Below are 26,770 nucleotides of genomic sequence, written 5' to 3'. Positions count from 1 at the left end.
GCAGTTGGTCTCGGTAGGATGGAGAAGCTGGGGGTGGTGCCCGAGGAGGAAGGTGGCTGCGAAGAGGAACTGGGTGCGTTCCGAGGCATGGAGCCGACGGACGCGGACGCGGAGGCGGCAGGCGGCTCGCAGGGTGCGCCGGGGCCTGAAGAGCTCAGTGGCCTTCCTGGGTGTAAATGGGAGGGGCTGGGCGGCGGTGCCCGTTGGGGCGCGACCGTCCCCGCCCCTTTCGGCTGCCTTTGTTTTGCCCGCCCCACCGTGAGAGAACTGCCCTAGCTTGTCTGGTATTTAGCGACTAGGACCCCCGAGAGGATGGCTTCGCCTCGGAGTAGTAGGGTAGGGCTCGTCAACCTGTTAATCGAGGGTACATTTGTGCCTTTCTCCGCCTCCCCGTGGGGAAAGAAAATACCCGCCACCAGTCGAACGAAAGCTGAATAGGCTCCCAGGCGGTTCAAGGTTGGGAAGGTTGAGAGCCTTGTCCCTCCCTTAGCAGAGGTTGGGCCCCGGCCGCAGCCTGGGCGGGAAGGACTGGTTCGGGATGGAACCGAGAAGGCAGCATGTATATAGTGGTCTTCTCACAGGGTACTCGTGTCCAGCTTCCGGGCCCTACTTTTTACCGGCCAGCCCTAGGGTCAGGAGGGGAAAAGACGCTCCTCCCTGCCCTCTTTTTTATTTTTTTCCTGTAGTGGGGAAGAGGGGGCGTAGTTGTACGTTCACACAAAGTTGTAGAGATAGTACAGAGTCTTGTATCTCTTCACCCAAATTCTCCTAGTGTTTCCATCTTAACATCAGTATGGTACATTTGTCAAAGCCAAGAAATGAACTTTGGCCTAATACTATTAACTAAACTACATACTTTTTTCTTCAGATTTCACTCTTTTTTCCGCTAATGTTCCTTTTCCCTTCCGGGATCCAAACCAGAGGACCGTGTTCCGTTTAGCCTGCTTTGTATTTAACAAATGTTAAGAGCAGGAATCTCATGTGTCCTCCCAATGACAAGAGCTACATTTTAAAATCCAGGACATACTTACTCATTCTTTGAATTTAGTGAATATTTATTGATAGTCTACTATATGCCAGACTCCAGGAATATGGGAGCTAAGTATTGAAACCTATAGGTTCTGCTTCCTCACATTTCAGATTTCTTTTTTATATTGAAGGACATGGCACTTAACAAAAAATTTTAAGTTGGGGGAAAATCAGTGATGTTTAGACATTTCTGACCGTCCCAGTTTAGTCTTAGATGTTACTGTAAATTTCCACGTCATAGCATTAGCTCTTTTATTATGATCAAATTTTTTTTCTTCAGTTTATTACTACCCTCAGAAAAATGCACTGCACAAAGAAATGCTAAGTAAGTAAACAAGACTCAGATCCTACCGTATTAGGATGATGGAGTGATCCTAAAGGACAGATACTCCTTACTGTTTCTTTGTAGTTTTTAGATGCTTTGGTGTGTGTAATAAATCCAAGGAAAAAAACTTAAAACCAGTCTGCACTCTCGTTTCTTACTTGTCAGTTACCATGTTTTAAGCACTGTCTTAACTGTGATGATAAAAAGTCTGAATGTATTTTTCCATATTGTACAGCAGGTCGTTGTGAAGTGGTACCAACAGGAAGTACTTCATCCAGAGTCATAGTACATGTGGACCTGGATTGCTTTTATGCGCAGGTAGAAATGATCTCACATCCAGAGCTAAAGGGCAAACCTTTAGGTAATTCTGAACGTTGTTAATATCTTCATTGTGTAATGATCCGATTAGCTACTCGTATTTGTTATATTTATTCTGACTTATTAACTGGACTAAGAAAGACTTAAATGTTAACATTTTGGGAACAGTTCTTACAGGTGCTTTATTGACAGTAATCTTTGATGCACTACCAAGTGTAAACTTTCTAAGTCTCGTTTAATAGATGGTGGAACAAGCGGAATAGCCAACTGAAAAGATGAACAGAGAGACCAGAATAAATTTTCAGTCTTCTGCACTGGGTTTTGTTTTTATGTTAGCCAGGGGCTTAGTTCTCAATTCGTTTGAAATTTTATAAGCCTTATCTCTCAAAAACAAACTTCTGATTACATTTTTAATAGAAATTTTCATCGATCCCCTTTCTTTTGAAATCAACCCTTAAATTGTGTAAAGTCTGATAAGTTAATTGGGTTTTGAACAAAACTTTAATAACAAAACATAGAACAAACTTTCCTAAAACGGCCTTTCTATTAATTTTTTAAAAGTGAAAAGAGAAATTTTACATTGAGGATTTATTTATTGATGTCCTGACTTGTTTTAATAATTATTCATATTTTACATTGGGAATGCAGAGGTTTTTTTTTGTTTGTTTCTTTTGTATGCAAGAAGGGTTAGTCTTTTAGTATAAGCATTAAGAGCAATTTTGCTTCCCTTGCTGCTACCCTGTTATCCCTAGTTTGATTTTTTAAATCCCTATGCAGCCCAGCCTAGCTGATATATTAAAGAGCAATGGGGCGATTAGCTCTTGGTATGCTGAACGTAAGTAGTAACTATAGAGTTTTCTCAAGGGTATCAATAAGTTAGGATCTAAGGTACCTCCATTTCCTCTTAAAAGCATTTATAACTAATAGCTCTGTAACACACTTTGCTCTATAGGTCAAACCAAGTCAAACTCATTGCCATTGAGTTGAATTTGACTCAGCTACACCTATAGGACAGAGTACAACTACCCTATAGGGTTTCCAAAGCTATAAATATTTATGGAAGCTAACTGCCATATCATTCTCCTGCTGATGGGTCCCAACTGCTGGCCTTTCAGTTAGCATCTGAACACTCAACCACTGTGCCACCAGTGTTCCTTGCTCTGTCCAAGCCAAGCCCACTGCTGTTGAGTCAATTCCGACTCCTAGCGACCCTGTAGGACAGAGTAGAACTGCCTCACAGAGTTTCCAAGGAGTGCCTGGTGAATTCGAACTGCCGACCTTTTGGTTAGCAGCTGTAGCACTTAACCACTATGCCACTAGGGTTTCCATAAAAAAAAAAATAATGCTTAATTAAAAGGTATTGTGTAATTAAGAAGCATGAATGAATGATTACCATGAAGTGAGGGAGATGGATACTGAAAGTCTCATGGAGGAAACAAAAGGAGTCTTTACACTCAACACACATTTGAGTACTTTTTCTGCTGGTGACATACAATGGTGGGCCCATATAATTTATTTCTGCATTAAAGTAAGAAAGTTACCAATTTGATTTTTCTTGTAGTTCACTGAGGAATCTTTTATTATTTCCTTTCACCCAGGGATGCTATTTTTGAAAATCTGATATATAAAAAACCATTTTGTGCAAATGTGTTTTTTTGCTTTGTTTATAATATTCAAAATTTTAGAAATGAGTGCTTCGCATTAGGGCAACGGACATAACTTTTTTTTTCCCCCCTAAATGTCCACATTTTACGTATTTTCAGTGCTTATTTTATAGTGGTTAACAATCTACTTATTGAAAAAAGAAAAACGTAATTTTAGCAATCTTAAGGGACCAATAAACTAGAATTTTATGTATTCGGTGATAACAATTTAATGATTTTCATAGGGAGGCAGCTCATAATGCCTCCTCACTTTGATCTTTTCTGCAGATTACTATGAAGAACAAGTTTGGTAATTGACATTTGTGGCGAGAGATCCTTAACAATTGGTATAGGTTGGCACTTGTAACAGAACATTGCTTTATGTTCACTGACATGTTACTCAGAAGATAAGTACTTGAGTTTTTCTAGCAGCAACCGATAGTAAATTGTACACAGCTTATTGCACCTGTTTTTTCGTAAAACACGAGCTAGAGTTACATATGGTAATAAAAATTAATCTGGTTTTGCATTGTCTGAAAAATTGTAGAAAGATACAATTTGTATCTTATTACCAAAAATTCCACAGGATGTATTGATTTATGATAATTTTTGTTAAATTCAAGAAATATAAACAGTTGCCTTTTGTTTATGAAATAATTGATCCCTCTTCTAACATATAATCTCTCTACTATTACCTAGTGTTTTACTATTTAGTAATAACTTTTCTTCTTTCACAAGTAGGCAAAAACAACTAATGATTAAAAATGGAGTGCGGAAAATCTTATATTGATGTCTTATGATTCTGAAGTAGGAGATAGCTTGAAAACTTGGTGTTTCTGCTTTGTAGAATTTTGATTGGAAGTATATTTTTAAACTGAGATAGGGCTCTTTACTCTTATGAAAACATTACAGTATAATTTATACATTTATAGTACGGAAGTGGAGTATGTGGATGGCACAAACAGTTAAGAGCTCGACTACTAACCAAAAGGTTGGTTCCAACCCACCCAGAGGTGCCTCAGAAGAAAGGCCTGGCCATCTGCTTCTGAAAGGTCACAGCCTTGAAAACTTTATGTAGCGCAATTCTACTTGTAACATGTGGGGTTGTCCTGAGTTGGAATTGACTTGATGGCAACTGGTTTTAGTTTTAATATGGAAGAAGTAAGTTATATTTCAAGATACTTTTTCAGTCCTCAGTTTTTTCATAAAGTATTTGTTTTTTATAGGGGTACAGCAGAAATATTTTGTGGTTACCTGCAACTATGAAGCCAGGAAACTTGGAGTTAAGAAACTTATGAGTGTCAGAGATGCAAAAGAAAAGTGTCCACAGTTGGTATTAGTTAATGGAGAAGACTTGACTCGGTATAGAGAGACGTCATATAAAGTTACAGGTACAGATTATAGGCAGTATACGTTTAGCGTTAATTTTTATATAGAATGTTTACTACATTAATATTTTACTAAATGTGAAATGCCATAATTCATTTATCTTTTTTCTAATAATGGTTTGAGGCCTACCTTTTTTTTAAAAAAAAAATTATAGAGGAGGATGACTGTAATATAAATGATGTTGACAAGAAAGTGTGTAGCTGGAAGTAATTTGAATTGTCATGTTTGGTGTTTATAGAGAAAAAATGTAAAACAATGTAGAAGTGAGAAAATTGGAAGATATACTATAAATGAAACCAAATCATTTTGATTTTAAATTCACTACACGTGAATAATGCACACATTCTCATTTGTTTGCCAAACTCGACCCCACCACTCCTGAGATATTTTCATAAGGACGTTATGCTTATTTTTTTGGTAAAAATACGGTAAGTGCCAAGTTTAAATGAATTATTAAGTCACGTGCTGTTCTTTAATGCATTAATGGTAGTGGGAGAGGCTTATGTAACGTTTGATTAGCATAACAAAAAACTGATATTAAAAACTATTAAACATAATAGTAATATTAATTTTTTTCTAGGATTTTACGTGTGTACTAAATATTATAGTACAGCTAAACTCTTCAATGCTAAGGCTTGGGTTTGAATCTAAGTCAGTGTTTTAGTAAACTAGAGGAAAAATAAAAATGCCTGCATACTATCATATGCAGATATATATAATTTAAAAATATATTAGGTCAGCTTTTGGATTTATTTATTTTTATTTTTGTTTTGATTAACTATAACTGTTTTAGAAGAAAGGGGTAAAGATGTGTAATGTACAGAGCTCTTATAATTAATGAGAAAAACAAAACAAGAAAAATGAACAAAAAGCTTGAATAGACGATTCACAAGAGGAACAAACCCAGATGTCCAACAGTTACTTGAAAATGTGCTCAAGTTAGTGGCTAACGAAGTATTAATTAGTAAGACTTTTTTTTTGTTTTATACCATCATATTTGCAAAAAAAAAAGATGTAAGAAAAAGTAGGAACACGAAGTATTGTGACCTTTTAAAAAAGCAATGTAGAAACTCTCCTTGAAAATATGTATATTCTTCAGCCAGTTATCCCACTGCTGAGTATTTTTCAAGTAGAGATAAAATAATAACTACACAAGGACATACGTACAAAGATATCGTAGCATGGTTTGTAATTGGTGAAAACAAATGTTCTTCAGTAGAAGAATGACGAAAGAAGCTAAGACTTCTCTACAATGGGACATTATACCACTCTTAAAAAGAATGCACTGGAGCTATGCTATTTGACTCATTGCTTTATGCCTTGTTGGTGAGTAAGTTAAAAACAAGATGTAAAACGTGTATCACATTTTCCCATATATGTAAAACAATGGTAGAAATTCCTCCCTTTGTAAATAGGTATATGTCCCTCAAGGAAGGGATGACCAATCAAAATACTGCATTGAGGTGTGTTACATTGTAGTATAAATGACTTTTCTGGTTGACCCAGTAGTAATTGGAAATATTTTTGTTTATTTTTCATTTTGCCTTTTTAAACTCTTGTGGAAAATAGAGCTAAAATATATTAGTACTCATTTTGACTTTTCTAAGCATGCTGTAACTTACACCTCGAACACACTGTTTCAAGATCGTAATTAACTAAAAGCATTGATGTTTAATGTACTAAAACAAAAAAACCAAACCCTTTACCCTCGAGTCGATTCTGACTCATAGCGATCCTGTAGGACAGTAGAACTGCCCCATAGGCTTTCCAGGGAGCGATTGGTGGATTCAATCTGCTGACCTTTTGGTTAGCAGCTATAGCACCTAGCTGCTGTGCCACCAGGGCTCCTTAGTGTACTGTAGATATAGTAATAATATGTGCAGGAAATTGAGCTAAATATATTGCCATAAGTAACTGCGTTAGGAATTTTGTTTTCAGACTTGTTTCGTTAAAAAACACTGCCTCTACTCAAAATGTAGTATAGAAAAAAAATCATAGTTAACTGAAGGCTTTATTAAAGAAGTTGTAGAACTGTGAATATATATAAAACCTTCAACGAGATAGTAGATAAATTTTTTAAGCCTAAAATAGTTAAGTTCATTCTAGTTATGGTTTCAGTTACATCTGTGTTCTAATATTATTTCCATTTAGAGCTAATGGAAGAATTTAGTCCACTTGTTGAGAGACTTGGATTCGATGAAAATTTTGTGGATATAACAGAATTGATTGAGAAGAGACTCCAACAGCTACAAAGTGAAGAACATTCTTCAGTGACTGTGTCGGGTCATGTATACAATGATCAATGTGAGTGGGTTCTTACTCATTCTCTTTAGTAGGTAAAGTACATGTATTTCTTACTGTTCAATGAGTTGGCTGTGTCATTCTAAAAGTTACGACTTTTGTTGGAGGGGTAGTCCTATTTAATCTGTCCAGGATAGCCAGAATTAGATGTAGATATTCCAAACTGAGTGTGTAGAAAATGAGATTGAAATGACATGTAGCTCAATGCTTTGTGCTGTTTTCATTTCTGAAATAGCCTACCTGTTCCCATTTTTAAGAGCTGTATCTCTATCTCATTGTTAAGTTACAGGACTTGACTTGTAGGCTAAATTTATCTTTGATGCATCTTTTACTCATTCCCTTCTATTCCCTCAACGCACTGATACCCTCTTTTTTTCCTCTGACTTTCCTAGCTACCCCTTGTGGAATCTTTTCCAGCCCTACCTGCCATGCTCCAGGCTCCTATTTAATCAGCTCAAATAATCTTTGCCAGCTCATAGCAGGAAAGCACAATGATTCATCTTTACATATTAAGGTGTGAATGACTGATAGTGTTTCCAGTGATATTTGCATTGGAAAAGAGGCTGCAAGAAGCTCTAATAAATATCTGGTCAGATTTTCAGAAATCTTGTGGCTCTGCTGGTGACTCATACATCATACCACATAGAGGACAAACTATGTTTTTGCGTAAGAACTTCCTGACCCTCTTGCTCTTAGGTCCCATCATGTACTTTCTTTTCCCTCCTGTTTTTGATAAATCGCTAGTATAGTCCTTGCTATCCCAGTGTTAATGAAGAAAAGAGAACTACAGTTCTCTTTTAGAACAAGAATTGAAGCTTTTTGTGTGTCTTCTGTACCTATGCTCTTTTGTCACTTACAAGGTCTGTGTAGCAAGAAGATTCCAAATATATTTTTATATAAATTTTTAAAGCAAACTCGGATTTTATTGCTTAAAAAGATTATGGAGAGCTAGGTTTTATATCCTAAAAATAAAATATCTTATTATCCATACGTTCTCTTTCCCATAATTTTATTTAAAAAGACTTTTTCAAACTTACAAAAAAATTGACAGAATAGTACAGGGAGTACCCATTATGCCCTTCCTGTGATGCACCAGTTGTGATCACTTCACCACATTTGCTTTATTTTGCTCTGTTTCTGTCTCTCTCTCTCTCGATTGATTAACCATTTGAAAGTGAACTGCACATCATGACTCTTCATCCCTAAATGCTTCTAACATGAATTGTCTGAAATAAGAACAGTCTCCTGAGAAAATTTACATCTATATAATTTCTCTACTTTATTCCATTTTTCATAAAAAGTCTCAAAGTATATACAGGTCAGAAATTGTTTTCAGTAACAGACGTAGCTAGTGTGTACAATTTAGATGCAGGTTTTTAAAACTGTAATGTTCGCTTTCTCATTTTATTATAATATGCATTTATGCTTACTTCTAGGTGAATGTGAGTGAAAGTTTTACTAATGCCAGTAGGAATTTTTTCTGAGAGATAATTTTCATAGTCTGTTAATAATTAAGCACTTCCAGTATACATTTGTTATCACTGGCCCTTGGAGTTCACTTGTATTTGCTTACAGTATTCCTGTGAAGAATGAAAGAGATTAGTTAAGTCAGTAGCAGTACGGTGGTAGTGGCGATGGTGGTGGTGGTAGGGATTAACATAAGCTAAGTCTTGTACTCTTTTTAAAACCGTTTGGTGAAAAGGAAAATGAAAATATTTTGTCATGACATTGGCTCTTTTTATAGCTATAAACCTGCATGACATCTCACACATCAGGCTACTTGTTGGATCTCAGATTGCAGCAGAGATACGGGAAGCCATATATAATAAGTTGGGTCTCACTGGCTGTGCTGGAGTGGCTTCAAATAAACTACTGGCAAAATTAGTTTCTGGCATCTTTAAACCAAATCAGCAAACAGTCTTATTACCTGAAAGTTGTCAAGATCTCATTCATAGTTTGAACCACATAAAGGAAATACCTGGTAAGACAAATATATTTGAAAAGTATCTAATTGGCTTTATTGTATTTCTTTAAATTTAAAAATTTATAGGTACAATATAATTCTTATCATATATATTCTTGATTCTTTAAAAAACCTGATGTTTTCTGTAAATATCTGTATTAGGAAATATATGAAACTGCCCTTCTGTTTTCCCCTACTTTTGTATAGTTAGAATATGATCATAAGCATTAAAATTTGGAATCATATGATCATTTATTTATCTCCACTCCCTGGTTCATGCTTTTATACCGTGCATTGCATGCAGAGAGGGGTGTTGGTCTTCTACTAACTCTGTTTTGGGATTATGTATACAATATTAATGCTGGAAGGGACCTTCCAAGGTACCTAAGACAGGGCCCTCATTTAAAAGATAAGGTAACTGATTTCTTTGAATGGGTCAGTGGCCTGTTCAGGTCATGGGGCAAGTTTGTATATTTGAAAATCAAATATTCAGGTTTTTAGAGAACCTCAATAATGGATACATTAAACTTCATTTCTGTGACATTGCTGGGAATAAGATGTTATAATAGATTTCTGTGAAAGTGATTTTCTAAGACAGTTGAAACTTCTTCTTTAGATGTCATAACGTGAGATTTTTAACCCATTTTTGTGTGATTCCAAAATGTATTACGCACTGCCTTACCTTTTTTAATATAAAAAAAAAAAAAAACGGTTGCCATTGGGTCGATTCCAACTCATAGCGACCCTGTAGGACAGAGTAGAATTGCCCCATAAGGTTTCCAGGGAGCGGCTGGTGGATTGGAACTTTAAACCGTTCGGTTAGCAGCTGAATGCTTAACTGCTGGGCCCCAGGGCTCTTCTTTAATAGAGTATAATCATAATTTGAAGTTTTGGGAATGATCCTGATCTGTGTTGTGAATAATAATCACTGTCAGGTTTTAATAAATTGAGGACTATATACTGATACAAAATTCACTTAGTTTTACTTTTTGAGTTCTTACATATGCTTTTTACAGACTGTTTTCTTCCTTACTGCCAAATTGCCAGCTCTCATTTATTTTAGCTGTGAAAATATCTGCCGGTCCACTTTAATAATTTTCCCTACACACCCGTCTCCTCTGATTCACTGCTTTCACTGTGCAAGTAAACTAGTAATTGCATGATTTTAAAAAACAGAGAATGGAACAGCCAGAATGGAAATAATGAGAATGTTCATACATTGTGAAAAATGTAACCAGTGTTATTAAACAACTTTGTAGAAATCGTTGAGTGGGAACCTAGCTGTGTAAACCTTTACCAAAACCAAAAACCAAATCCAGTGCCGAGTCAATTCCGACTCAAAGCAACCCTATAGGACAGATTAGAACTGTCCCATAGAGTTTCCAAGGAGTGCCTGGTGGATTCGAACTGCCGAACCTTTGGTCAGTAGCCGTAGCACTTAACTACTACGCCTTTAGCAAAAACACCATAAAATTCCATTTAAAAAAAAGAGTAAGGGGCATTAAATGGTGTAAAAATGGTTTGGTGGCAGTGTCTGACCTCTGACTTCCTAACGGGGAAGCAGAATCAGGATCAACAGCCCAAGGCTGATTCCTATGAGGCAGAGGTCAGACATGGCTTGCCTGTCTGCCTTCTGTACCAATTCTGACACTATTCATCTCTTCCACAGCACTCTCTACTTCTCTTGGGTTCAGTAATTCATTGCGATGGCCACAGAGACCTCACACACCGTACTCAAAATTAATGGGGTCTATTAAAAAAAAAAAAAAAAAATTTTTTTTATTATTTTATTTAGGGAAGTAGCAGGTTACAATTCAGGTTCAGGAACGCTCAGGATACAGCTCTTGCATCAGGACAGCCTCTTTCCAGCCATGCCCGTAGGCACGCCTCTCTCTGGCCCCTCAGCCTCTGCCCTGCTCAGGCAAGTGTTGCAATGCTCTTTTAGCTCTCCTAAGTGCGCAGAGGCACTGCACTCCACCAGTAATCCTTATCTTGAAGGCGCTCTGCCCTAGCTCTGTGGGTTGGCAAACCTAGCTCTTCCAAGTGCCCAGAGGCACCCTACTCCTTCAGCAAGCCTCTTGCCCAAAGGCACCCAGCTTTGTGCCATCACCCACCAGTCTTTCCTGCCTCTGTTCCTCTGCCAGTGGTTCTCACCGTCTTCAGTATTACAGCTCTCTCTGAGACTCCTGGTTCCAGGAGCTTCTCAGCGCAGGGATCTCTTATACAAAGGACGCACTCCACTCTTGGCTGTTCCTTGATGGTAGTGAGAGCTTGTCCCCATCTCTGGGATAGCTTATTTTAAAACTAGTGGGATGGCAGAACTCACCGAACTTCCTTAGGGTCCCATAGAACTTATTTGCATGGTCCCACACCCACATGGGTGCTATGAACTTTATTTGCATTATTAGCAACTTATCCAATCCCCTTGGAGGGCCACATTTACCTTATTTGTATAGTCCCACCCAATCACCTGGGTGGCAGTTACCAGACCACGGTGAGAAAGACCACACAAAAGCGATCCATTGCACCACAAATGTCCTGAGTATTTCTCCTGTGAATAAAGTATGACTGAGTTTTGGTGCAAGAACTTTGTGATAGGAGTTTTGCTACTAAGGAGTTGTTTTGTTTTCTGATTTTTATTTGTATTCTGGATGATAAATACTGCCAGGTACAACTTTTGGATAAATGTGTTTTGTATAGGAATTAGTTAAGTTAGCTAATAAACACAATCTATTTTTTTTTATTTAATATTAATTGCTATAATGACGATCTTTCTTTGTATGAATAATAACCATGATGGCTGAATACTTCCACAGTGTTACGTAACAGGCAGTAAAAATTTCACTTTATCAAGAAGGCATTTATTGACTGTTTCTGTATTTATTATATTAGGTGTTGTCAGGGCTTCAAAGGGTTCATATAACTCAGGGGCCCTGAGTGGAAGAATACTCTAACTTGCAATAAAGTTTAATCCTAGAAAAATACAAATTACGGACTTATAATATTTTAATTAGTTTTAAGAAGAAAAGTTACAACAGCACTATATACATTTTTTTTTGTTTAGGTATTGGCTATAAAACTTCCAAACGTCTTGAAGCACTGGGTATCAGTAGTGTTCGTGATCTTCAAACCTTTTCATCCAAAATATTAGAAAAGGAATTAGGAATTTCAGTTGCTCAGCGTATCCAGAAGCTCAGTTTTGGAGAGGATACCTCTCCTGTGACACCCTCAGGACCACCTCAGGTACATGGTAATGATGTTTATTTTAATTGACTACTCGTGACATTATTGGTGATAAAGATTTCTAGTTTTAGTACCATGTTCTTCGTATTCTAGTTTACTTATTAGATAGTACTTAATCTCTTAACTATTAGGAGTACACTTTATTATATTAGGTTAATAAATATTCTTAAATTGAATCTAAGTTTTAATATTTTTAAAGTCTCAAATCAGCTGCTTTGATTGAAATACTTATTTTAATAGCCTATGTTGTCTATATAAGGGACTATAATTTTTTAAATATCTTGTTTTCAGAGTAGTCCAGTGATTTAGGGACTAGGCAAAGGGATAATCATCCAGTGAACATTGATTGATTTCTTCCTGTGTGACAAGCAGTTTACTAAGTGCTTTATGTATGTTAGTCCTTTAATCTTCCAAAATCTTTGAGGTAGGTAGTACTACTCTGTTTCTCTCCCTCCCCTCTTTTCTATAAGATGAGGATACTGTACTTTAGAAAGGTTAAATAACCTACCCAGGGTTAAACTCAGATTCAGGTCCTAGAGGATCAAAAGCCTTGCTGTAATTATACAGTAAAGTCTGGAGTTGGTACTAGAATTTTTTAATTTTCCTTACTGCCAGTATACTTTCTAGTGGAGTATAGTAACTTGCACATAAAGAGTTAATATAAAAGTGAACTAAATGGCTCAAATTAATCACAAAAGGTAAGTTGACAAAGAATGTGTTGAATATTTATTTGACTTATACACTGGTAATGGGACACACTTATTTGGGTTTGCAGTAACCTTTATTTGTGCTTCTTTGGTAGTCCTTTAGTGAAGAAGATTCATTTAAAAAGTGTTCATCAGAAGATGAAGCTAAACAAAAGATTGCAGAACTACTTGATAGTCTTTTTAACAGGTAATTTACCATTTTGCCAAGTCATCTTATATATTTATTTTGTAGATAGTATATGGAAAGAATACTTGATGTTCTATCTTGGAATTTATAGATTAATTGAAGACTAAACAATGTAAGGGATTCCTGGGTGCTGTAAATGGTTAACATGCTCAGCTACTAACCGAAAGGTCGGAGGCTTGAGTCTACCCAGAGGTGCCACAGAAGAAAGGCCTGGCTATCTATTTCTGAAAAAAAAAAACCATTGAAAATCCTATGGAGCAGAGTTCTACTTTGACACACATGTGATAACCGTGATCAGAATCGACTCAGTGACTACTGTGTGTTATTATTTTTTTTTTTGAATAATGTAAAGATTATTTGTCACTGGGTTTCTTTACATTATAAACTATTGCAAACATAATGATAGGTACACTTAGTTTAATTCTTTACTTCCATTGGTCGTAATTTTAGTAACACTGTGGTTACACCTAAAAGGGTTTTATGGATATCTCTAGAATCCCTAGACCTATTGTAGTCTTTGGCAAAAAGGAACAAGTTTTAATTTCATCCCTGTCGCACTTGTAAAACTTTTGCCCTGATCCTAATAGTTAACTTGCTTTTCAGTAAGAGGAAAAAATGTAGAGAGGAGTAATCCTGCTACAACTCTTATAGGAAAAGATACATAAATTTGTGATGGTTGACAAAGGAAATTATTAAGAGTAACAATAATGGAAAAAGCAGAAGAACCCTTATATCTCCTTTGCCTCAGACTATGTGAAAGAAAACGCAGTCAGGACAAAGGAAAAAAAGCAGTAGCTAAATTGGGCTATGTGTTTGATTGCGGGTGTATGCAGGGTTATTGATCTATAAGATGAAAGTGTCAACTGGGATTATGATTACATTAACAGCATAGCATAAGCTGAACAAGAAATTTAGTTTTCTGATGCTCTTTCGCCATCACATCTATATTTCTGAATACTTTTTAGAAGATTATCTTTTTCCCATTTCTCTGACTCTCTTTTTGTTGTTAGAAATTTCTCAAAATAGGGTGTCAAGAGTCTAATGGTATAGGATAGGTGTGCTTCTGTAGTGGTGCTAGGAGGGCTGACTGTGACTTGAGAGAACAGGCTTTGGATGACTAAATCTCAAAACTGATGAAATGAAATTTCCTACTACTTTACTGTCACATGCAGTGTGGTTCTCATGTTTTGAACAGGGACATGCAGCCCATCGCTTGCCACATGCAGCTGGGGCTTGTTGGTATCAGTCAGCTCTAGTGCTGTGACTCAGGCTGGTCCTGTGAGTGTGATGGTGAAACTGGGTCATCTGCTGGGCTTCAGCTAAATATAAGACTGCTGTGAAATGTCTAGCCACTGGAAACAGTTCTGCACATAGAGAAACCACAAGAAGTATAAGTTTTACTTTTTCTCGTATTTGACAAATCAACACCTACCTTGGCCCCTTGTTTCGGTGACTGAAGTATAATACCACCTAAGTGACTGGCAAAAAAAAATAATTTTATATATATATTTGTATATATATACATACATCTAATTTTTAATCCGTCCTCTGTCTTGTTAGTTGCCATCGGGTTGACTCTAACTCGTGTTACAGAGCGGCACTGCTCCCTAGGGTTTCTTTGGCTGTAATCTTTACGGATGCAGATCGCCAGGCTTTCCTTCAGCAGCGCTGCTGAGTGGGTTCAGACTGTTCAACCTTTAGGTTAGCAGTCGAGTGCAAACCGTTTGCACCACCTAGGGACCTAATCCATCCTCTAGGCAGTAGTTTAAGATTGCTTAGAGTATACCTTATTTCTAGTATGTCTAGTATGCCACACTGAATTGCATAATTAGTAGAACAAGTTTAACTGGAAGATATTTAAGCATGTTTACAGGAACCATTTAAGGCATTTTTATTATTCTAGTAAAGCTCCTTAGAAACTCTGTGGGGCAGTTTTACCCTGTCCTATAGGGTCACTGTGAGTCGGAGTTGACTCAACAGCAATAGGTTTTTTTTTTTTTTTTAAAAAAAGCAGGAATCAAGTTTTGTGATTAAATCAATAAGAGAAAAAAAATTATTTACTATAAAAATCTAAGTTTTCTAATTCAGAGTCTTCATTTTGAATATGCTTAACAACGTTCACTGTTTTTGTTTCATATTTGTGATTTGGTTTTGCATGCATTGCTTGCAGATAAAAAGGGAAATGCTGTCCTTTAAAGACGTTTATTTACTTCAATAACTGGACTTTCTACTTTTGAAGTGAATCTCCCGTATTAGTAAAGTTTTAGTTTTCAGCACCAAAAACCTAAAACCATTTGGATGGAACATTTTTTTTTTTCTTAAATTTTGGAGAAAAAGATGTAACAGAACAGTGCCGATTCACCATTTTTCAGGTGTACAATTTAGTGATACCAATTACGTTAATCATGTGCACCAGTTACTCAAATCGTTGCCGAATTTCTCGTTACCGCAGCAGAAACTCTCCGCTTCTGAAACAGTGAGAAGTAATCTTGCAAGTTATTCTTCTGAGATGCCGTATAATGGTGATACTGTTGGCTCTCTCGGATCTATTTGGGGAGTACTCTTTACTTTGACAAAAATAACCTTATTTTGTAAAACCAAAATTTGTAAAAATTTTCCCCTCTCATGTTTTACTTATTTGCTTCTGCCAGTGAATGCTTTTCTCAGTTTCTTAAAATTTCTGCTGATTTTAATGTTGCTTTTAGTTGAACTTAGATTATAAAACAGCTTATTAACTAGTCTGATTTCTGTTCTGTTTCTGAAAACAGTCAATTCTGAGTGAAGCCAGGTATCTTTACATTTAAAATTTCAGAGCTTTAGCATATAGGGGAGCCCTGGTGGTGCAGTGGTCAAGAGCTACAGTTGCTAACCAAAAGGTTGGCAGTTGGAATCCCCAGCTGCTCCTTGGAAACCCTATGGGGCAGTTCTATTCTGACCTATAGGGTTACTATGAGTCGGAATTGACCTGATGGCAGCGGGTTTGATATTTGGTTTTGGTTTAGTATATAGTCTTTGTGATATTCATTTGGGCTCTTCAGGGGCCTTTATTGCTTACTTCTTAGTTATCTACTATGTTTATAATTGTTACAGTTACCAGATGTGGCACCTTTAGGTAAAGGAGGAGGTATACCATTTTAAAAATCTTTAGGGAATACTTTTTCTAATTCTTTATTTTACTTTATTTTTAGAGTATGTCAAGATGGAAGGAAGCCACATACAGTAAGATTAATAATCCGTCGGTATTCATCTGAGAAGCACTATAGTCGTGAAAGTCGTCAGTGCCCTGTTCCATCCCATGTAATTCAGAAGTTAGGGACGACAGGTATGGGCTAATTTTCTAAGAATTTAACTGGCAAGTCGAACTCTTAAAAAAACAAACTTTGAATTAGAAATATGCTCCAAAGGTGGAGAGCCCTCACAGGAAATTAGCAAGAAATTAAATACCTGCTAAGCATTTTCATTAGAAAACTTTATTTGCTTTTTTTATAGAGGTAATAAAAAGTAATGAATGTTTCCCAGTTTCACAGAGGATGAAACTATGATTATTAATTATGTAGCATGAGATAACCTCTTTTTGGGCATTTAGATTGTTTTCTACTCTTTGGCTATTAGGAAAAATGACGAACATTTGCATCCAAGTCATCGGGTGAACATGTTGTTTTTGTTTATCTGGGGTAGGTTACAAGGAGTGGAACTGCAGGGTCGTGTGGTAACTTGAACTTTTTAAGAATTTTTTTTTTTAATTTAAATTTTTTTCCAGAGTGTAACATTTTTACATTCTCATCAACAATATATGAGGGTTCAGTTTTTCCGTATTCTTGCCAACATTTGGTATTGTCAGTCTCTTTGATTGTGATCATTCTGGTGTGTATTGGTATGTCATTGTGATTTTTTTTTTCCTATACATAGAGCTTTTAGTGTCATATCTAATAACTCTTTGCCTAACCAAATATCATAGATATTCTCTGTTTTCTTTTAGAAGTTTTAAGCTTTTCATTTGGGTACATTTTGAGGCTTTTTTTTGCATGTGGATGTCTAGTTGTTCATCAGCATTTGTTGCATTGCTTTGGCACCTTTGTCAAAAATCAGTTGGCCATAAATGTATTTATTTCTTGACTTTCTTGTTCCAGTGATATATATATTTATCCTTATGCCAGTTCCACTCTGTCTTTATTACTGTACCTTTGTTGTAAGTTTTTAGATTAGGTAGTATAAGTTCTTCAACTTGATTCTTCTTGAAATTGTTTTGACTGTTTTAGGGTCTTTGCATTTCTGAGTCAGCTCGACAGCAACTGTTTTTTTGGTCAGTTTCTACAGAAATGGCTGCTGGGATTTTGATAGGGATTGGGTTGAATCTAAGATCAATGTAGGGTTTTCCGATATGGAATGTCTCTCTGTTTATTTAGGTTTCCTTTAATCTCTCTCAGCAACGTTTTGTAGTTTTTAATGCACGAGGCTTGAAACTCCTTTTGTTAACTTTATTCCTAAGTATCTTACATTCTCTTCGATGCTGTTGTGACTGGAAATGTTTCTTAATTTGATTTATGGATTGTTTTTAATACATAAATGTACAATTGATTTTTATATTTGAATCTTGTGTCTGTTTACCTGGCTAAACTCATTTATTAGCTCTGGTAGGTTTTTTTTTTTTTTTTGTAGATTCCTTAAGATTTTATACATAGACGATCTTGACATCCGTGACTAAAGCCAGTTTTGTTTCTTCCTTTTAATCTGTATACTTTTAATTTCTTTTTCCTGTCTTATTACACTCACTAGACCTCAAGTACAGTGTTGAATAGAGGTGGTGAGAGAAGCCATCCTTTGGTTGTTTTTAGGAAAAAAACATTCAGTCTTTCACCACTAAGTGTGATATTAGTTCCAGGGATTTCTTTTAGCTGCCCTTTTTATCAAGTTGAGGAAGTTCCTTTTTATTCATAGTTTGTTGAGATTTTTTACCGTGAAAGGGAATTGGATTTTTGTAAAAACTCTTTTTTCTGTGTATTATCTATTGAGATAATTGGAGTCCTGATGGCGCAGTGGTTAAGCGCTGAGTTGCTGACCGAAAGGTCAGCAGTTCATATCCACCAGCTGCTCCTTGGAAGCCCTATAAGGCAGTTCTACTCTGTCCTACGGGGTTGCTATGATTTGGAATCGACTGTACGGCAACGGGTTTGGGTTTTTTTTTTTTAAGATGATTATATAGTCTTTGTTCTTTATTCTGTTAATAAAAAAAACAATTATAAATTTCCTTTCAGATTAAACCAACTTTCATTTTTGTAATAAATTCCCTTGATCATGGTGTGTAATCCTTTTTATATGTTAATGAAATTGTTTTCCTGAGATTTTGTTAAGAATTTTTGCATCTGTGTTGATGAGGGGTTTTCTGTAGTTTTTATTTCTTGTGATGTCTTTGTCTGACTTTGGTATTAGTGTAATACTGGCCTCAGAAGATGAATTAGGAAATGTTCCCATCTTTGTTATTTTCTCAAAAGAATTTGTGTAAGATTGACATTATTTTTATTAAATATTTAGTAGAATTCACTAATGAAGGCAAACATCCCTGGTCTTTTATTTGTGGGGAGATTTTAAAATATTAATTTTATTTATTTCTAAGAGTCTGGTAAACTTATTTATTTTGAGTAAGTTTTGGTAATTTATGGCTTTCTAGGAATTTGTGTTTTTCATCCAAATTGTTTAATTTTTGGCATGAAGTAGATTTTTTTGGTAATCCCTTTAATTTTTGTTTGGTCTGTAGTGATGTTTCCTCTTTAATCCGTGAGTTTGGAAATTTGTGTGTTTCTCTCCTTTTTCTCGTGGTTATTTTAGCTAAATGTTTATTAGTTTTGTTGATTTTTTTTTTTATTTAACTTAATATTATAATATGTTTAGATATTTTCTTATTAAACATTTTATTTAGGAAACTACGATGTGATGACTCCAATGGTTGATATACTTATGAAACTTTTTCGAAATATGGTGAATGTAAAGATGCCATTTCACCTTACACTACTAAGTGTGTGCTTCTGCAATCTTAAAGCACCAAATACTACCAAGAAAGGACCTATTGACTGTTATTTAACACCGTCATTATCAACAACATCATGCTCTGGCAAGCGCAGTTTTGTAAGTACACTTTTTAAGAAAGTTTTATAAGTAGACTGTTATTGAATTTGTGGGACTAAGTTACAAATCTGAGCTTGTGTTTGACTGATGTAATTTAGAGATTCTTTTGGGTGATGTTGTTTGGATAATTTACTTGTTTATAGTATCTATCGTATATTATTTTGTCTAGCTGCAGTGCAACGAATACCTTAGTTTGGCTCTTCTAGCCATAGTCTTTGTGACTCCCACATAATGATTGGGTGGACTGTGCAAATACAGTGTTTCTGGCCCTCCAAGGAGATTGGATAGCCTACTAAGAATGCAAATAAGATGCTTAAAACCCTAATGAGGGGATTCGTCAGTTTTGCCATTCTTAGGTTTAAAAGAGAGCCAATCCTGGAGCAGGGGGGTCCTCAACTTCAATCAAGAAAGAAAGAGCCAGGAGTGGAATGCGTCCTTTGGAGCCATCATCGCTGCAGTAAAGAGCTAAGACTCAGGAGACAGAGAGAGCTATAACAGCAGAGATGAGAGAGATAGTGACAAGCAGTGGCAGAGAAACGGTGACAGTAGAACCAGGAGATTGGTAGGAGACAGCGAGGTGGGCTTGCTGGCCCACGGACTGAGAAAGCTGTACACCTTCAGGCAGGAGGCTTGCTGGCCAGTGGCCTACCTCCAGGCACTTGGTGGAGCTAAGACCAACAGAGGAAGAAAGTTGAGCACCTTTGGGCAGGAGGTAGAGTGGGCTGCCTCTGGGCACTTACTGGCAGAGCTAAAGAGCTTTGTCACCTTTGCCTGAGCAGGGCAGAGGCAGAGGGGCCAAGGGCCAGAGAGAGGCGTGCTTGTGGGTGTGGCTGAGACGAAGCTGTCCTGGCTGAAGAGCTGTATGTATCCTGAGTCGCTTCTGATCCTGAATTGTAATCTGTTTTCTTCCCTGATAAACCCCATAATTGTGAGTATGATCTGTGAGTTTTTTGAGGCCATTGCAGTGAATAATCGAACCCAGTAGCAGAGTAAAGAGTGCTGTGTGGCTGGTGTTAGAATTGGTAAAAAGGTTGGAGAGAGGAGGTATGCCTGACATCCACCTCATAGGAAGTAGCCTTGGGCTGTTGATCTTGATTTTCCTTCCCCCTTGTGAAGTTAGAGGAGGTCAGATGCCCCCGCCACGCCCTTTTTGCATGCATAGAAGGTGAATGAACAGACCATAGCTTGGGTCAGGCACACATAAGTCATCAAATGTTTTTTAAAACTTTTAAAGAGATCTTTTGTAGCAGATTTGCTGAATGTAGTACATCATTTGATTTCTTGACTGCCACATCTACGGGTATTAATTATTGATCCATGTAGAATGAAATCCTTGACAACTTCAATTTTTTCTCCATTTATCCTGATGATGTTTATTGGTCCAGTTGTGAGAAATTTTGTTTTCTTTACATTCAGGTGTAATCTATACTGAAGGCTGTGGTCTTTGATCTTCATCAGTAAGTGCTTCAAGTCTTCTTAATTTTCAGCAAGCTAGGCCATGTCATCTGCATATCTCAGGTTGTTAATGAGTCTTCTTCCAATTCTGATGCCATGTTTTTCTTCATATAGCCCAGCAGCACAGATATCTTGTTGTTCAGCATACAGATTGAATAAGTGAGGTGAAAGGATACAACCATGCAGTTCACCTTTTCGAATTTTGAACCATGCAGTATCCCCTTGTTCTGTTCAAATGACTGACTCTTGATCTACGTATAGGTTCTGCATGAGCACAATTAACCGTCTTGGAATTCTCATTCTTTTTAATATTATTCATAATTTGTTATGATCTGCACGGTTGAATGCCACATTCAAATTTTGGTGCTGGTGAAGAATATTGAATATATCGCGGACTACCAAAGGAATGAACAAATCAGTCTTAGAAGAAATACAACCAGAATGCTCCTGAGACTTGAATATGGTGAGACTTAGACTGGCATGCTTTGGATACATCATCAGGAAAGATCAGTCACTAAAAAAGCACATTACATTTAGTAGAGGGTCAGCAAAAATGGTGGAAAGTCTCAACGAGATGAGTTGACACAACAGCCACAACAACGGACACAAACGTACCAGCGATCATGAAGATGGGAAAGGAATGGTAGCATTTCCTTCTGATACACGTGAGGTCACTATTAGTTGGAGCCTAGTTTACGGCAGTTAACAATGACATCGTATATTACAGTTGCTGGTCTTAAATCTATGTGTTGTGATCTAAGAAAACAGCATCACTAGATAAATGAGAAAATTGTTACAAAGATTCCCAGTTGCGGAAGTGTTAACACATTTTATAACAGTATATAGGGAGGTGATGGATTATCTCATAAATAGAAAAATATTTCCATATTCTGCAAATCAAATATTTTTGTCAGTTTATAGATAAGCTACCAGCCCTCCCTCCTTGCCCCAATTTTTTTTTTTTTAAGTATTTAAACAAATCATGGTTTTTAAGTTCTGCTGAATTTTGATGTCAATATTGTATGACTGCTGATTTTACAGTTGTTAAAATTGAGAGTATGGCAATGGAGAGGCAGAAAGAAGCCAGTTACATTTTTAAATGACTAAAACAAAAACTCCGCACATGATAGTTTTGTGAACCTCTGATTATTAACAATTTAGAAATGTGGAATGCTTTTAAAAATAACTGTTATTTGCTAAATTGTTCATACTTAAAATTAACTCTGACTATAAAATATTTTTATTTCTTATTTTTCATTGTTTAATCATCCAGTGTATAATTTCAATACTTTATTTACATTTAAGATTAAAATGAGAACAGAATAGTATCATGCAAATAGTGAATTAGTGCCCTCTTTTTTTTTTTACATTTATCTCTGACTCTTTCATTCCATTTATTAACTGAAACTTTAAAAGGCATTTACTTTTCATATTTTAATAAACATTTAGAAGGGGAATTAAAGGTCCCTAATACATTTTTTTTTTTTTTAATTTACAGAAGGAAATCCTGGTGGCATAGTGGTTAAGTGCTATGGCTGTTAACCAAGAGGTTTGCAGTTCGAATCTGCCAGGCGCTCCTTGGAAACTCTACGGGGCAGTTCTACTCTGTCCTATAGGGTCGCTATGAGTCGGAATCGACTTGATTGGAGTGGGTTTGGTTTTGGTTTTTAATTTACAGAAATATTGCATGTTTCCATCAAGTTGATTCTGATGGCTAAAGTTCATAGCAACCCTATAGGACAGAGTAGAACTGCCCCATAGTATTTCCAAGGAGCAGCTGGTGGATTTGAACTGCCACCCTTTTGGTTAGCAACTGAGCTCTTAACCACCTCGCCGCCAGGGCTCCACAAAGGTATTAGAGGACTAAATATAAGTGAAAATTACCTTGTGCATGTCTGGCACAAAATGGATGCTTAATAAATACTATGGCCTTAATCTCTTCTTTGATTTTTTTTCTGAGATTACTATTGTGTTGATGTTTACTGAGTTACATTTGGCTGTACACACGTTTTTCTTATGCTTAAAACTGTTGTTTTGTTGGATGTCATTGAGTTGGTCCAGACTCATAGCGACCCTACGTACAACAGAACGAAATACTGCCCAGTCCCTGCACCATCCTCACAGTTTTTCCTAGGCTTGAGCCCATTGTTGTAGCCACTGTGTCAGTCCATTCTCATTGAGGCTTTTCCTCTTTTTCACTGACCGTTTAGTTTACCAAGGTTGATGTCCTTCTCCAGGGACTGATCCCTCCTGATAGTATGTCCAAAGTATGTGAGTCTTGCCATCTTTGCTTCTAAGGAGCATTCTGGCATCATTTTTGTCACCAAGGCCATATTTTCCACTACCGATCCATCTTTGTTTCCAACTATTGCATTCCAATCACCAGAAATTATCATTGCATCTTGATAGTATGTTTGATCAATTTCAGGCTGCAGAAGCTGATAAAAAATCTTTAGTTTTCTCATCTTTAGCATTAGAGGTTGTGTAAATTTGAATAATAGTCATATTAATTGGTCTTCCTTTTAGGCGTATGGATACTATCCCATCACTGACAACGTTGTACTTCAGAGTAGATCTTGAAATGCTGTTTTTGACAATGAATGCAATGCCATTTGTCTTCAATTTGTCATTCCCAACATGGTAGACCATATGATTGATTTAAAATGGCCAATACCAGTCTGTTTCAGCTCACTAGTGCCTAGGATATCGATATTGATGTGTTCCGTTTCATTTTTGACGATTTCCAGTTTTCCTAGGTTCATACTTTGTACGTTCCATGTTCCAATTATTAATGGACTTTTGCAGCAGTTTTTTCTCTTTGGATCATGCCACATCAACAAATGAAGATCCCGAAAGCTTTACTCCATTCATGTTATTAAAGATGTCATTTTGAGGTGGCAGCCCTTCCCCAGTAATATTTTGAGTGCTCATCATCTGGCACTATACCAGACAGTGTTCCGCTGCTATTCAGAAGGTTTTCAGTGGCCAGTTTTTTTCAGAAGTAGACCGCGAGGTTCTTTTTAGCCATGTTAGTCTGGAAGCTCTGCTGAAACCACCACTCTTCAGTCAGTTTGTCATACTTTGGTGGCTTGTGTGTTAACTATGATTTGTACTTAAAACTAGAGGGAAATTAAAAAAAAATTTTTTTTATTGAACTTTAGATGAAAGTTTACAGAACAAACTAGTTTCTTGTCAGTTAGTACACACATCGTTGTATGACATTGGATAACAACCCCATGACTGGGTTCCCTATTACCAGCTTTCGTGTTCCTTCCTACCTTCCAGTCTCTGCCCCAGGGCTGGTGCGCCACTTTAGTCTTGTTTTGTTCCATGGGCCTGTTCAGCCTTTGGCTGAAAGGGGAACCTCAGGAGTGACCCCATTACTGAGCTAAAAAGGTGTCCGGGGGCCATACTCTAAGGCTTTCTCCAGCTCTGTCCAGGACCCTCTATTGTAATCCCTGTCAGGGCAGTCAGTGGTGGTAGCCAGGCACCATCTAGTTGTACTGGACTCAGTCTGGTGGAGGCAGTGGTAGATGTGGTCCGTTAGTCCTTTGGACTAATCTTTCCTTTGTGTCTTTAGTTTTCTTTATTTTTCCATGCTCCCGAAGGGGTGAGACCAGTGGAGTATCCTAGATGGCCACTCACAGGCTTTTAAGACCCCACGCCACTCACCAAAGTAGAAAGTAGAACATTTTCTTTATAAACTACATTATGCCAGTGGAGCTCAATGTTTCTCGAGACCATGGTCCCCACAGCTAGAGGGGAAATTTTAGTGAAAAACTTTACATAGCAAAATTATACATCAAAAATTAAAAAGATTTAAAGAATTTTTGTTTTAGGTAAATATAAACCGGTATTACATGTTAATAATGATGTGGAAGTTTTACGAAAGAAGTATTTTTTCTTTCTGCTAAATGGCTTAATCGTCCCTAGTTGTTTAGAACTGGCCAAAAAGGGTGGAAGTTGTTGAGTCTGTTAGAATACTTAGATAATAGCTATAAACACACTTCAGGAGCCTGGATGCTTAAAGAATATTAGGTACCTAAATTACTCTGGTATCCTTTTCTTGTAGAAAATGAAAGACACTCGCACGGAAGATTTTTCAAAAGACAAAGAAACAAACCGAGATTTTCTACCAAGCAGAAGAATTGAAAGTACAAGAAATGGGAAATCTCTAGTAAATAATACTGATTTTTCTAAAGAAAAAGGTATTAATGAATTCCCGCTCTATTCGCTTCCTGAGGGTGTTGACGAGGAAGTTTTTAGGCATCTTCCAGTAGATATTCAAGAAGAAATCCTTTCTTCAAAATCCAGAGAGAAATTTCAAGAGAAAGGAAGTTTGAGCTGTCCCTTACGTGCTTCTAGAGGAATATTATCTTTCTTTTCTACAAAACAAATGCAAGACACCCCTTCAAATCCTAGAGGTCATTTATCCAGTAGCAAACAGGTACCCTCAGTCTCTCCCTGTGAACCGGGAACATCAGGCTTAAATAGCAGTAGTTCCTCTTCTCTGTCTGTCCAAAAGGATTATGAAGATGAGCGAATGAGTCAAGGACCTAAAGAATCTCAAGGATTCCACTTTTCAAATACCGACCCTGTTGTATCTATTTTCCATTCATTTCCAAATCTGCAAAGTGAGCAACTTTTTTCCAAAAACCGTACTACAGGTAGCCATAAGCAACCCGTAGCAACAGTCTCTCATCATGAAGGATTTACAGCAAATAAACAGCAACATTCTGCTGAGGAAAAAATTACTTTTCCTTCAGATATTGACCCTGAAGTTTTCTATGAACTACCAGAAGAAGTACAAAAAGAACTGTTAGCTGAGTGGAAGAGAACAGGATATTTCCAGCTTGTACGTAGATAGGCACTTTCAGAAAAAAGAATGGTCTAAAACAACGAAAGGGTCATTGTTCTTAGATAGTCGTTTGTTAAGCTTTTGTAAATTAAACATTAACAGATGTTCAGTAATGTAGAAATCTAGTGTAAAATGTTCCAGATAAAGCAAGAATTGTTACAGCAAGTAAATTCCTACACAAAGCACAAAAATATTCCTGATAAAAGAAATAATGTAAAATACTATCTTCTTTTTCTAAAGCTATTTTATATTTTCAATAAAAAGAATATCATGATCAGTAATAGTTCATTTTCCGTTAATGGGAAAGAAGATGTATATACCTGATACAAAAAAAAAAATGAAATCATTGCTATGCTATGACAAAGAACAATTTTTTTCTTTGAAATACGGAGTGATTCACTAAGAGGCGCACAAATAAGCAATCCAATTGCTAACTAACTTACTGAAAAGTACGTATCTGATTCAAACACTGCATACCGTTTAATAAGTTAATTTTTTAAAAATAACAAAGGAGTGCATGTTCAATTAATGCTTCTTAGTATATTGGGAAACTGTTACAATGCTTAGCACACAAAGGGCACTCGATAAATATTGAATGAATGAATTGTGGGGTGGGGGTCTGGTGGGCAGAAGCCGAGGATTGGATGTTGTGTGGAACAGAAAATTAGAAGGAGCTGTACATGCAAGGAGATTAAGGGAAGTATGGACACCAGAAATGCAAGGTCATGAGCCCTTAAGAATGCTGGATAATTGAACCATCTAGCCAGTTCGTAGGGTCTAAAATCAATGAATGAAATGTTTTTGCATCTTCTCTGTATTTTTGAGGAGAGGTAGCATCTCTTCTGTATGGCAAATACACAGTTACTAAATTGGTCCATGTCCTCTCCCATTGTTGCCGTTGCCTTCCTGTTTTGCCTTCCAGGTTAGAAGTTGGACGTAGGATTGAGGCTAATCCTTCCCTGGCCAACAACATCAACATCTTTCTAGAAATACAAATTCTCAGGCCTTAATGTCCAAAAAACCAAACCAGTTACCATTGAGTTGATTCCAGCTCATGGTGACTCAGTGCGTTGCAGAGTGGAACTGTGCTCCATATGGTTTTTACGGCTGTGATCTTTCAGAAGCAGATCACCAAGCTTTTTCTTCCAAGGTGCCTTTTAGTGGGTTTGGTTAATAGTTTAGTGCCTAACCCACCCAGTGCTCCACGCAGTCCTATTTAGACTTTTTTT

General features: G+C 36.8%; 1 protein-coding gene across 13 annotated transcripts; it reads left to right on the top strand.

The window, feature by feature from the left end:
- POLI (DNA polymerase iota) lies at window positions 1–25,818 on the top strand. Of its 13 annotated transcripts, none has more exons than XR_010323448.1 (11): window positions 1–133; window positions 1,590–1,715; window positions 4,542–4,706; window positions 6,856–7,008; window positions 8,750–8,986; window positions 12,033–12,211; window positions 13,014–13,105; window positions 16,294–16,427; window positions 19,023–19,228; window positions 20,798–21,146; window positions 24,756–24,866. XR_010323448.1 is itself a non-coding variant. In XM_064294501.1 (11 exons), exons 1-10 carry the CDS (start codon window positions 19–21, stop codon window positions 20,648–20,650), a joined length of 1,413 nt encoding a protein of 470 aa, XP_064150571.1. In that variant the 5' UTR covers window positions 2–18; the 3' UTR covers window positions 20,651–20,685; window positions 24,756–24,852. The 13 variants fall into 13 exon arrangements, 12 of the variants coding, with proteins under 12 accessions (XP_064150561.1, XP_064150568.1, XP_064150571.1 ...); XM_064294501.1 differs by lacking the exon at window positions 20,798–21,146 and adding an exon at window positions 20,645–20,685 and having other exon boundaries at window positions 2–133; window positions 24,756–24,852; XM_064294493.1 differs by lacking the exons at window positions 1–133; window positions 20,798–21,146 and adding exons at window positions 142–336; window positions 1,310–1,354 and having other exon boundaries at window positions 24,756–25,818.
- Window positions 25,819–26,770: the final 952 nt, after the last annotated feature.

Source organism: Loxodonta africana, chromosome 11 (assembly GCF_030014295.1).
Source record: "Loxodonta africana isolate mLoxAfr1 chromosome 11, mLoxAfr1.hap2, whole genome shotgun sequence".
NCBI lineage: Eukaryota > Metazoa > Chordata > Mammalia > Proboscidea > Elephantidae > Loxodonta > Loxodonta africana.
The sequence above is the reverse complement of the archived record's forward strand: the minus strand, read 5'-3'. Positions and strand labels throughout refer to the sequence as shown.

Coding starts and splice junctions, on each gene's coding strand:
- POLI (XM_064294491.1), top strand. CDS start 19: ATGGAGAAGCTGGGGGTGGTGCCCGAGGAGGAAGGTGGCTGCGAAGAG. Junction 134..1,589: donor GGCGGCAGGCGGCTCGCAGG/GTGCGCCGGGGC, acceptor CATATTGTACAG/CAGGTCGTTGTGAAGTGGTA. Junction 8,987..12,032: donor CCACATAAAGGAAATACCTG/GTAAGACAAATA, acceptor TTTTTTGTTTAG/GTATTGGCTATAAAACTTCC.